Genomic DNA, 12430 nt, shown 5'->3' with positions numbered 1-12430 from the left:
AAGAATCTCTGGTTGAGTTGTACGCAGCCAGGGGAAAACAAAAATTGAGAACCCATGTATCGAGGTGTTGTGTAGTATGCCCTCTGCTGGCCATCAATTGTACGTGTCTGGATCAGGGATGGGCCACTTCCTTGAAAAGCAGGGACACATGACATGACCAGGCACTATAATTGGACATGAGAGAACAAAAATTGAGAACCCATTCCATTGCATTTTCAACCTGATGCCTTCAATAAACAATAATTGTTAATCTAGGGGCTGCACTGAGTGAGGAGGGGTCAGCTCTATGTTTCCACAGCTTATTGGTCCCACAGTTTATTCCTGCTGCTCCATGTTACACATTTTTAAGAAATTATTCAAATATACGCCCTATGTTCCACAACTCCGAGTAAACTAAGAGAACAATGCCTTTCTCCCTGCCATGGATCATGGGATCTACATTTGAATACATTCTTTGAAATGTGGGGACATGCAGCAGCAGGAATATACTGTGGTGGGATCAATGGGCCTAAAAATTGAGAGCATACAAAAAGTGTCTGTTTGTATGCACTCTGCACTCTGCTGAAGGTCTTGCACCGAAAACTTGCAAATTCAGTAAAGCCTTGCACAAAAAAGACTTGGAGTGTGCGGATTGTCACCTTTTTTGTCAGATAATCGTAGAAGCAACAAATAAAACCTTTAGACATCTAGTTTTATTCTATTTTTCCTGGTGGACACTGGCACTCACAGGCCAAAACCTACCCTAATAGAGGATTCATCTCTTCTGAATGATACAATGACACCTGTCCTGCATGTATCTGCGGTCTGGTTTACCACCTCCTGTAGGTCAGTGTTTGTTTGCGTGAGTGAGTGAGAGAGAGAGAGCAAGAGAAAGAGAGAGTGGGTGTGTGTGTATCTTCACTGATGTAAGGCTTTTTGCTATACTAAGATTTTGCGATACGTTTACTGCAATATGGAATGTTTATGTCTTACATCTAGGTGCGCTTTCAGACACCTTAATTTCCCTCAGGATTAATAAAAGTACTCTACTCTACTAACTCAGCCTAAAACCACTTAACATATTGTTGAAATACGCCCTGGAGGTATACCACTTGCTTGTATCACTCTCTTCAAATGCTCTGAATGAATAGCAATTCTCACACACAAGTGACAGTCGTGAGCATTGAATTGCACAGATGCAATCCGGCCCAAGTCCAGCCAACATTTAATTGAAAAAATAAAATGAAATGAAAATAAAAATTTAAATTTTATTGCACTGGAGAAATAGATTTTTACGGTTATAGTTTTTTCAGACTTGCTAACTGAAAATGCTGAGCGAACAGTGAACACCAGCGCATGTGTGAGTATATTTCTTCTATAGGCGTCTATTCCATCAACAAAAGAAAACAAACATCCACAAGAAGTTTTTTTTCCCACTTTCTTTATAAAAATCAAGTGCAAATTCTGGCAGTAAACACAAAAGCATTCGCAAGTCTTAAGCATGAAGCAAAAATGCAGAAAAATCTTACAACCACCTATGAGCTTCCATTATACACCAGATTTACACTCTTTAGTTGATTAAAAAAAACCTTCAACATAACTTATTTGGCTTCCTAATTTGAAGAGGTGGATAACGTCAGTCAAGGAAGGCCTTGGACTAACATAAATCGTCCAAGATCAGAGAGTCTCTGTAGATGTTGACATGACCTCTGATAACTTGTATCCTCATGTTGGTCTTGATGCTCGCACTCTCAGAAGTCAAATGATCGAGTGACTGTTCAGAAAACTTTCTTCAGTCCTAGGGGCTCCATCTACACACACACACACGCACACACGCACACACGCGCACACACACACACACACTTAGACATACATGGGCACGTGTGTACACCTCATATGTGCACAAACATACTTAGACATACACGTGCACATGTGCACACCACACGCACAAACGCACACCATACCGCATGCACACACACTGTACACACACGTACACACACGCACGCAGGCACACGCACACACACACGCGCACACGCACACACACGCGCGCGCCACTCCCTGTAGTCTAGTCTAGTGTGCCTTGGCCTTGTGCTGCAGGAGGTGTGTGAGGAGGTCGTAGAGCAGGGCTGCCAGGAGCAGCATGGCGGTGGAGGAGAGCGGCCCGCAGGAGAGCGCGGCGGCCAGCAGGTAGAGCAGGAGGCCCGACAGCAGCGTGCGGTAGCTGGCCAGCGTGCGCAGGCTGAGGCGGGGGTGAGCGTGGCGCTCCAGGAGGCGCCGCGTGGCCGGGCTGCGGCCGCCGGATGTGGATGCAGACGAGGAGGAGGACGAGGAGGCGGAGGTGGCGGAGGCGTTGGTCAGGTAGTGCTTGCCGATGCGGCCCAGGACGTCGGGACGGGAACACAGCGCCTCCATGTGGTTGCCAAACTGAACAGCAGGAAAATGGGGGAAAAATACATGTATTGTTTTTTCACAAAAAAAGGGATGTTTGGGTATAAGGTGAAATGGATTTTGAATCCAGCCATGAAACCATAAAAGACAACAAAAAGAATTTTAAGTGTGTGGACGTCTCACTCCTAAATACATGTATTGCAAAATTATGGATATTTGGCGTTCAGGTGAAATGGATTTTGAATCCAGCCATGAAACAATTAAAGACAACAAAAAGGATTTCTCACTCCGAAAACAACACTACAAACAGATCATATTCAGCTAAATACCAATACCTACCCTGTTGTTTACAAAGGAGGACACTTGGTAGAGCACGCGCACGAGGAAGGCATTTTCGTAGCTCCTGATTGGTTGAAGTTCTGGGTCTCCTTGGTACTCGATCTCGAATCGGCGAAGGCCGTTGATGATCTGCAACACAATAGCAGAGATTGAGATGAGAGTAGAAACAACATATGATTTGTAAACCCAGACCCAGAAAACAATCTATCTGAATAGTTGTAATGAAGGATCAAGGCTGAAAAAAAGTTTATAGTATATGTGTGTGTGTGTGTGTGTGCATTGGTATGTGTATGGTGTTGACTGTGGAGGACATGCCCAATGCAAAGGTGTGTTTGTGTGTGTGTGTGTGTGTGTGTGTGTGTGTGTGTGTGTGTGTGTGTGTGTGTGTGTGTGTGTGTGTGTGTGTGTGTGTGTGTGTGTGCGTGCGTGCGCAGGGGTGATGGTGAAAAAAAATCCTGAGCCTGAACTTTTTTCCCTGCTCTAACGACGACGACGACAAGATACTGCATAGTGACGTAGCGTAGGCCTATTTTGACACATTTTTCAAACATTTAATAGCCTGTGTATGACCATTAGTCAAGCCTGATAGTAGAAGAAAACCCTGAACCTGTAACACTTTGTGAGATAAGAATAACCTAATGGCTAATTTATTATCAATGTTTTTATTTTTTGCAAACTCTGACAAGCCTGAAATACTGTCAGTCCTGGTGTGTGTGTGTGTGTGTGTGTGTGTGTGTGTGTGTGTGTACAAAGATGGTGCAGAGCAGAAGCATGCCACTGAGGGCCACTTGAATCCTCTGCCCATTGAAATGGCTTCCCTGCATCCTTGAAGTACATGATAAATGTCCGCAACACTGTTAATGCTCTAAGTTATTTTAATGGCACAACGTTTCGTACATTAGTCCTTCTTCGAGTTGCACTCAAATTCCAGAACGTCGTGCCATTAAAACAAATGGGAGCATTAACAGTGTTCCGGACATTTATCATTTACTTCAGTTATTTCTGTTTTGTCCAGCACCTGTGCCATTGATGAGCACACATTCTCTGCCTTCTTACCTGCATGTTTGTTTGTTTACATTTATGGCCAAATATGCAACTGTGGCTATTTCATGGCCAGTACAGGTAATAGAATTTGCTTCAAATTAAAAATCAACAACAATATAAATGATTGAATAAATGCATTAAATAAGTTTGGTCACATCAATACATTTTAAAAAGTTCAAAACCTTTAAAGGTGGGACCTTATTAAAAATACCAAAAATAGTGTCTTCTTTAAAAAACTGTTGTCTTTTCCTTCTGAGAGCAGGGCAAGTTAGAATATGCTTAATTGATAAGAGATGTCCACAAAAATCACAGAGGGGAGGTTCACTTCCAGTTTCTTACCTGCATAAGTAGGTGTGTGTGCGTGTGTGCGTGTGTGCATGTGCACATTCTCTGCTTTCTTACCTGCATCCTGCCGAGGTCAGTCAGCACGGGGCCGTTCTCTCCCAGGATGCAATCTGGCATCTGCTTGGAGTTGTCGTCTTCAGTGGCGGCCACACTGGCCATCAGCTGGGTCAGCTGACCCGCATTCAACTACAGCAGCAAAACATACATACATACATATATTTTTAAAAATATATTTTAGGGCTTTTTTGCCTTTATTTGAAAGGACAGTTGGAGATGGTGACAGGCAGCGAGTGGGCGAGAGAGATGGGGAACAATTGGCAAATGACCCAGGCCGGAATTGAACCCGGGTCGCCGGTGTAGTAACACAGTGCCCAACCGTTAGGCCAAGACAGGGCCAGGAGCAAAACACATGAGGTTACTTTTACATGCACTTGTAAGGGTTAATAAAGAGCATATAATGCGACTAAGATTGTTTCTTTTCTCAGTGTGCAACGTCGAAAAGCCGAAACGTGTCTGTCCACTAAAAAAATAAATAAACATTTGATGCAAGCTGCGCCCTTTTCTGCTGAATTGTAAGAGTTGTATTTGGGCCAGCATCTTTAAAATGACGAAGGAACGCTGAGTGAAGCCTGCTACATGCTACCTGCTATAATTATCAAGTAAAGTCCTGCTGCCACTCACCCTGAAGATCTGGCAGAGGGCGTCCAGCGCCTTGTCCAGGAACTCGTGGGTCTTCTTGACGTTCTCGGGGCCGCCCAGGTCGTCCGCCTCGCTGCTACCGGCGCCAAAGGCACCGCCGCCCATGCCGGGCTCCGAGCCGCCCACCCCGAACCAGGACAGGAAGGAGTTGTTGGCCGCCACCTCCGCCGAGTGGTCCGAGATGCGCTTGGCCGTCTGCCGCGCCTGCGCAATGATCTGCACCAGCTTCAGCACCTGATGAACGAGACGGGATTAAGGTACATATTACACTTAAAGTGATACTGTCCCATTTTACACCTCCCCTTGAGTTAAGTAATAGGACTTTACCATTCTCCTGTACTTTCAACCATTCTCGGGGTATGGCAGTGCAAATTTTACCTCCATGCTAGCAGTTAACATTGAGTCCTATGAGACCAGCTCGCGGCTAACTGGTCTCATAGGACTCAATGTTAACTGTTAGCTTGGAGGTAAAATTGGTCATAACTAGAAAACGGTTGAAAGTACAGGAGAAAGCCAATACCCTATTATGTAACTCAAGGGAAGGTGTAAAATAAGCTTATTTCCAAAAATGGGACAGTATCACTTCAGCTATATTGACATACAGCACATTACTCGCTTCTTGCTCACTCTCAACACGCTCATGGAATGTTCAGTAAACGTTCCCGCTACCAATGCAAAAGCGAGAAGTACATGACAGAATAAAAAGTAAAAAAAAAAAAACACACCCACATGTAATTGTGGTATTATATCGAGATACATATTATACTTATCATGATATAAACCAATCAATATCATGATATATGTTTTTCCCCTCTCACCCAGCACTACACCCATGTTTTTTTTTTATCCTTTATTTATCCAGGATTGTCCCATTGAGACTAAGAGACTTACAAAAAAACACATTAAGAAAAATAAGCTTACATAAAACTATATTATGACATAAAAGGTGGCCTATATGCTGCATGACACACATGGCCAGAAACAATGACACTCGTGTGTGTGTGTGTGTGTGTGTGTGTGTGTGTGTGTGTGTGTGTGTGTGTGTGTGTGTGTGTGTGTGTGTGTGTGTGTGTGTGTGTGTGTGTGTGTGTGTGTGTGTGTGTGTACTGTGCGTAGCTGTGACTCACAGTGGCGCGCAGCTCGGGGCCAAACATCTGCTTGTACTGGCAGTCCTGTCCCTCCAGGCTGTACACGTGGCTCTTCACCTTGAAGACGGTGTCCGTGGTGACAGGTTGCCGTGCCGACAGGAAACTGCCGCCGTGCGAGGGGGTCAGGGCGAAGACGCGGTGCTGCCGGTGGTGCAGGAGCTCGGGCTCCAGGAACAACTGCTCCGCTATAGAGGAGAGGAAGAGGAGAGGAGGAGAGGAGAGGAGCAGAGAGGAGATGAGAAGGGAGGAGGGAGGAGAGCAGAGGAGAGGAGATGAGAGGAGAGGAGAAGGGAGGAGAGGAGAGGAGAGGAGAGGAGAAGGGAAGAGAGGAGAGGAGAGGAGAGGAGAGGAGAGGAGAGGAGAGGATTTGGGGCAGGGGTCAGCAAAGAGAGGAGAGGGGGTTAGATGATTTGGTAGAGGGGTCATTAAGTGTGGGCCCGAGCCAATTGTTTTTTACAACAAGGGCGATGCGGACCAGCCATTTTGTTTTCAATACGATCACACACGCACGCACACACACACACACACACACACTACTGATCAGACCTGTCCATCAAGTAGGATAAACGGGCTGCAAGGAGGCATGGAGAGGAGAGGAGATTTCAGTGTGTACTGTCAAGTTGTTAACAGGTAAGTATAGGGTTGCCAACTGCCTTCTTCATTATGTCGGGGGTCTAGGGGTCCTCCCCCGAAAATGTTTCTGCTAAATACGGAACACATACTTTTATTTATAAAAATACGGGACGATTCCGTATTTCTAGTTAAGCAAGAGTCAGATACAGTTCCCAAAAGAGCCACATATGGCTCCCGAGCCATAGGCTCCCTACCCCTGGTCTACAGGAACAGCTGCTCTGATGGAAAGGGAAATGCAAAGATACTCTGCAGCTCAGGTATTGCATATACTGTATAAAAAAAGACATGGATTTAAGTGAGCTCCTTTCAAGTTTGTCTTTAAAGTGGCCAGACCTTTCTGGATCATCTCGGCCAGGTTGGGCTGGGAGAAGACCTTGGCCACCCTGAAGACCATCTGGGCGTTCTTAGGGTTCACCAGGTCAGTCCGCACGGCTCGGTTCAGGAAACCCTGGAACAGCTTGGAGTACATCAGCAGGTTCTCCTGCACAAACGAGGCCCTGAGAGAGAGAGAGAGAGAGAGAGAGAGAGAGAGAGAGAGAGAGAGAGAGACAGAGAGAGAGAGAGAGAGACAGAGAGAGAGAGAGAGAGAGAGACAGAGAGACAGAGACAGAGAGAGAGATGTGAGAAGGAGCGCGTTTTCTTGGGCAAGCAAGTCTACTATACTTGCATAAGAAGTTGGGTCTGGCCTCGGACAATGCCCCGATGCCCTGAAACCGGCAGACCAATCACAACACAGCAGACTTGATTTGATTTGTTTTGAATCTTTGGATGCAACGTGGACAGGGTTTTGAGGGAGTGACGACAAAGCGTTGGCCAATAGGCACAGACACAGTTTGAAAAACAACGGGTTGTTCCCATCAACAATCTTCCGATGTCTCATTGATCGGGCCCAGACTAAATATTCACATAAATCTCACATTTAGTCTGGCTTGTCAGGCTAAGCCCAACTGGGAAATGCCAACTGCCATTGTCATTGTGACCGCACTCGAGCAGGCAACCTTTGGGCTACAAGTCTGATGCCCTAACCGCTTACCCATGACTACCCTAAATACAGACCTGGTTAACTTTCAATCTGTTGACATAGGTCATTTGAATGCACTAAAACCACATTAAGATTGAATGTCCAAGATAAGGGTCATCTGATGACTAATAAAACCATAATATAAATTATTTTGATCTCTGCGGAAGTTATTTGCTAACGTTTGTGGCACGCTTCAACTACTTCCAAGAATCAGATAATCTGCAACTGCTTCTAAGAAACAATCGATAAGAATAACTAAATGACTGTGTAATTAGTACAACGTTTTCTAGGAACGGAAAATAAAAAAAGGGAGGAACAATGTGGTGCCACACGGATGCCTATTTTCTGTTGTTTATTTTTTCAGTGCAATCAGACTAGTCCTCCTCGAGGACTCTATTTTTCAGTGCAATCAGACTAACATTTCGACATGCGTCTTCATCAGACATCCGTGTCTCACCAGATAATAATACGATAGTATATCGGCCCTAAAAATCGGCAAGTCACACCTGGCCATCGGTTGCTCTGACTGCTAAGTAGCTATATAGGCATCAGCTTTTGAAAAAAATCCATATGGGTCGGTCGGTCTCTAGTCGCTATTACAACCAAGGCCCTAGATTAACTTTTTTCACCACCAGCCAAAATGGCTAGTAGAAGTTAATCTTACTAGCCAAGCACAATCTCACCAATGGGTCAATGTGGCTGATAAGTTGGTCTTTTCTACTAGCCAAACTGAAATTTCACCAGCATTTGGCCACTTTGTGTGTCTTAACTTAAAGTCCTGATTCCAACCATCCCCAATAGAAGTGCAAGTAGGCCGTGCTGGCTAGATTACCACTTGTCAGGAACACTCCTGATCTGTCCATCTGCTGCAGGCTGAACCTTCTCTCCTGTGTACCTCCACGGCTGGATGTAGCTCAGCCACGTCTCCAGCACCTAGAGGGAGAGAGAGAGGGAGAGGGAGAGGGAGAGAGAGAGAGAGAGAGAGAGAGAGAGAGAGAGAGAGACAGAGAGAGAGAGAGAGAGAGAAGGAGAGAGAGAAGGAGAGAGAGAGAGAGAGGGAGAGAGAGCAAGATAGATAGATAGATAGATCGATAGAGTGCAAGATAGAGAGAGAGAGAGAGAGAGAGAGAGAGAGAAAGTGAAAGTGAGAGAGGGGAGACGGAAATAAATATATATATAAAGAAAGAAAGAAAAAGAGTGAGCAATGAATACAGGGTTTCTGCACATTTTGGATCACCAAATATAAGACTTTTTAAGACAAATATAAGACCTCTGATGATAAAATATAAGACCACCGCTCGGGGTGAGGCATTGCAATATTGCTAATGTTATTAGTTTGCATTGCTATAATGAAATGTAGGCCTAGTACATAATTATATATAATAAACAATATTATATGACTACTGTGCTTTTATAGTGTAGCCTAGGGTAAACACAGTGTAAGCAGTAGCAAGGTGTAACTGATCTGTAGGCCTACAGACACCATGCATGCATATGGTCAGTTAATTGACAACTGGCATTTAATTGAGGGTCCCACGCATGTTTTGACGGCCTATGGAGAAATCCGATGAATGTTCATGAAATGCCTTTAAATGTACACATTAAAAATGGCTCAACAATTCATCATTTCTGATGGATAAATAGTTGAATGCACTTTGCTATTAGGAGAGAGGACACCTGGTGTCAAAAGGGTTAAATGTATGATTACTCTGAGTGCCGTTCCTCTCCAGCTCGCTTTATCAGAGACGGGTAGCAGAAGCAAGCCTTCTACTTGAGCTTAGCCTGTCTGTAGTTTGTTGTTCTCTAGATGGGAGCAAGAAACAGCGCACAACTTGGAAGCGATTTCCAGCATGTCCATAACAAGCATTTAGCGCGTTTACCGTTGCCCATCTGGTTACCGATTTGGACATTACGCACCTCGCCAGATCATTGGCGTCGTACATATTCTGTTACTCATCCGATTTCGTATTGCCTCGCGCTCACTTCCTCATGCTGCCATCATGTTAACGAAATCATTTTGCATTTGACAGAGGCCTCAAATAGCCTGTCACGTATCTAGAGGCGATTTTGAAAGTGTATGCTATTGCATGAAGGAACATTTATTTTCGAATACGGTCATAATGAACTTAATTAAATGAACCCTTTACATTTAGCAAACGCTTCTACCCAAACGCGAGGGCATGGCTAACATGCTTACGATAGACATTTAAAACTTACACTCAACGACTGATTAGGCTATGCGTCCTCCTGACACAGTTAACATCAAGCTTCATATTCCGACGTTGCTTTGGATAGCAGCTAACCGTTTTATTTCTTGTCCTCAATCCACATTACACTGAACGTGCATCTATCTACCCATCTCGATTCACGTTCATATTTTTTCGACCACTTTTTCGACTGTTTCTACTAGAACATGCAAGTAGGCTAGACGCTGCGCCCACAGGTCTGCGGCTGCCCCCCGCTGTGTGGCCAGCGGGCTGCGCTGCGCCACAAACACAGATCAATTTCATCTACTTTTCCGCATCTTGATAAGGGACGTATGCCGGTTAAATAAGGTTTATAGCGTCAAAAAATAGACCTTTTTTCTTACACTCAAGCTACCCAGATGAAATATAAGACCTCCCACGTAAATATAATACCACACTTCCAAAAAATGGCGAAATATAATGCTTTAGACCTTAAAAAACAAATATTAAAAGTAAGACTTTATAAGACTTTTTAAGGATCCGCGGATACCCTGGAATAGATAGAGGAGAGAGAGGCAGAGACAGAGGCAGTGAAAGAGAGAGAGAGAGGCAGAGAGATGGAGGCGGAGTGTGAGAGAAGCACCCCCAGGTGTGAGACACTTCAACTCGAGGTGGGGCCATCCAAAACTGAAGGAGTCTCGCATGTAAAAGAATCATAAGCACATTCTCCCGTCCACTTACGCGCCTTTCTCTTTACGCACATTAAAGGGCTGTATTGAGGTCAATGTAATATTGCATTTGATGTCTTCTTGGGTCGCATTTTGAACCTTTCTTTTCCACGGTATGTGTTGTTGACGCTCTGAAGTACCGTGAGCCCAAATCCAAATTCAATTTGCAGTTCTTGGTCCCATTTCTAACTCAGTTCCATGTGAACATTCTAGGCTACATTATCTGTGCCCAAAAAACATGACAACCTGCCCAGGGCATGTTCTCATATCAGTAAACTTGTAAACAAAAGCAATACATGAATCCGTATGAGGATCATTTCATATTTGTGTTCATGGACTGCAACCAACACCTCAACCTCATTGCACCTTGCGCAAGAGGACAAGGCACGTCAGACCATAATGCTGTTCCAGTAGTCTGCAGCCAGGCAATATAGTCCTATTCAAAAACAACCTTCACCATTTTAATTTTGTTATAGCCATGTGAAAGAAAAGCTTTGTATTGCTCCTCAACTCCTCAAAATTTGTAATAGTGCAGATATTATCGTGCAGATATTATAGTGCATATGTCCATGTATTACACTTTCAATTTTCAATGGGTTGATACCCGAAATACAAAGCCATTATCAAACACTAAAGAGTAAGATGATTCCAGCCCGTGCATCCCCTTTAGGAGACCTGCGGTTTGGAGACCTTTGGAGGCTTCAGGTTGAAAATGAATGAAGTTCCCTTGGCACTGTAGATGGCGGTAGCGCCACAGACAGAGAAGAAGAAGAAGGGGACAACGCCCCCTTGTGACACCAAACCAGAGATTCTTTAAGTACATCTCTCTACTCTCTCTGACCAAACTTGAGCACACTCCTTTGGGTCGGCAGCGTTTGAATCACCTTACTCTACTAAGAAAATCTTTGATGATACATGACCTACCGCTCTGAAGGAGGCGTCCAGCGGCCAGTGGCCAAAGCAATGCTGCAGGAAGACATAGAGCTTCTGCTGGACAAACCGCTGCACCACCACCCTGGGAGCATGGAGGAAACAGGAAGATAACAGTCACTTCAGCAATGACGCTTTTTTTTAACCAGCTGTACTACTTTGCTTTTGCAGAACAAACCACTGCAGCACCACCCTTGGAGCATAGAGGGCACAGGAAGATAACAGAGCTATATTACAAATAGTGTTTTATTTTTCCACTGATATTTCTGAGGGAAGGAATCAAAAGATATGTTTGTTATACAGAATGAAATATCTCTGTGAAAAGATTCAAGTGAGGTGGAAAGCACCACTACTGACCCTGGAGCATAGAGGGAACTGAAAGATAACAGAGTTCGAGTACAAATAAGGTAATTCCAGCTGAAATCAGCAGATTTAGGAACAAAATCTCCCATTTGACTTCCTCCTTATTTACAGATTTCTTGTGAAAAAAAAATGCACAGCTGTGGACATGATCTATTGTATGAGATTAAACAATTCTGTAAAATGAATCAAGTGCTGTGGAAAGTAGGTTGTAGTGTATTTGTGCAGTGTAGTCCATCCTGACCACTGTGTGAATGCGGTGTAGACGGAATAACACATTCAATGTTTGAAATACACTGAAATGATTTACTATCGAGTTGCATTACACTGGAGTGCAGACAACTACAAAACTAAAACGGGTTACAGCAACACTATGCATACTGCATTTCTGTATTCAGCACTTCAGCATTCTGTATGTCAATGGAGATTTGACATGAATGTAATATTAATTATTATTATTAAGTATTCATTTTCCTCGAATTTCAGCCTCTTTTCCACAAATGACATGATTTATTTCTCAAAATGTCTTTGTTACATACATGCCTGAAGGCAAGCCAACACCTGGGCTTATAAGGTGAAAGTAAGTTAAACCTGTTTGTGTGTGTGTATACCTCTTGAACTCCTCCAAGA

The 12430-nt window shown here is 44.1% G+C and overlaps 1 protein-coding gene across 5 annotated transcripts in view; it reads right to left on the bottom strand.

Annotated features, from left to right (window-relative positions):
- Positions 1 to 1267: 1267 nt before the first annotated feature.
- Positions 1268 to 12430, bottom strand: part of smpd4 (sphingomyelin phosphodiesterase 4) — a 31462-nt gene continuing 20299 nt past the window's right edge. For 3 of the 5 annotated variants that reach the window (XM_063209809.1, XM_063209811.1, XM_063209812.1), the window contains exons 13-20: positions 11435 to 11525; positions 8429 to 8529; positions 6909 to 7072; positions 5922 to 6127; positions 4777 to 5028; positions 4153 to 4281; positions 2707 to 2835; positions 1268 to 2403 (exon numbers count right to left, since the gene is read on the bottom strand). In XM_063209809.1, the coding sequence (XP_063065879.1) occupies positions 2050 to 2403; positions 2707 to 2835; positions 4153 to 4281; positions 4777 to 5028; positions 5922 to 6127; positions 6909 to 7072; positions 8429 to 8529; positions 11435 to 11525 (1426 nt within the window). In that variant the 3' untranslated portion in view covers positions 1268 to 2049. The remainder of the gene's footprint in view (positions 2404 to 2706; positions 2836 to 4152; positions 4282 to 4776; positions 5029 to 5921; positions 6128 to 6908; positions 7073 to 8428; positions 8530 to 11434; positions 11526 to 12430) is intronic. The other 2 variants (XM_063209813.1, XM_063209814.1) reach the window with 1 other exon arrangement.

Source organism: Engraulis encrasicolus, chromosome 11 (assembly GCF_034702125.1).
Source record: "Engraulis encrasicolus isolate BLACKSEA-1 chromosome 11, IST_EnEncr_1.0, whole genome shotgun sequence".
Classification (NCBI taxonomy): domain Eukaryota; kingdom Metazoa; phylum Chordata; class Actinopteri; order Clupeiformes; family Engraulidae; genus Engraulis; species Engraulis encrasicolus.
The sequence above is the reverse complement of the archived record's forward strand: the minus strand, read 5'-3'. Positions and strand labels throughout refer to the sequence as shown.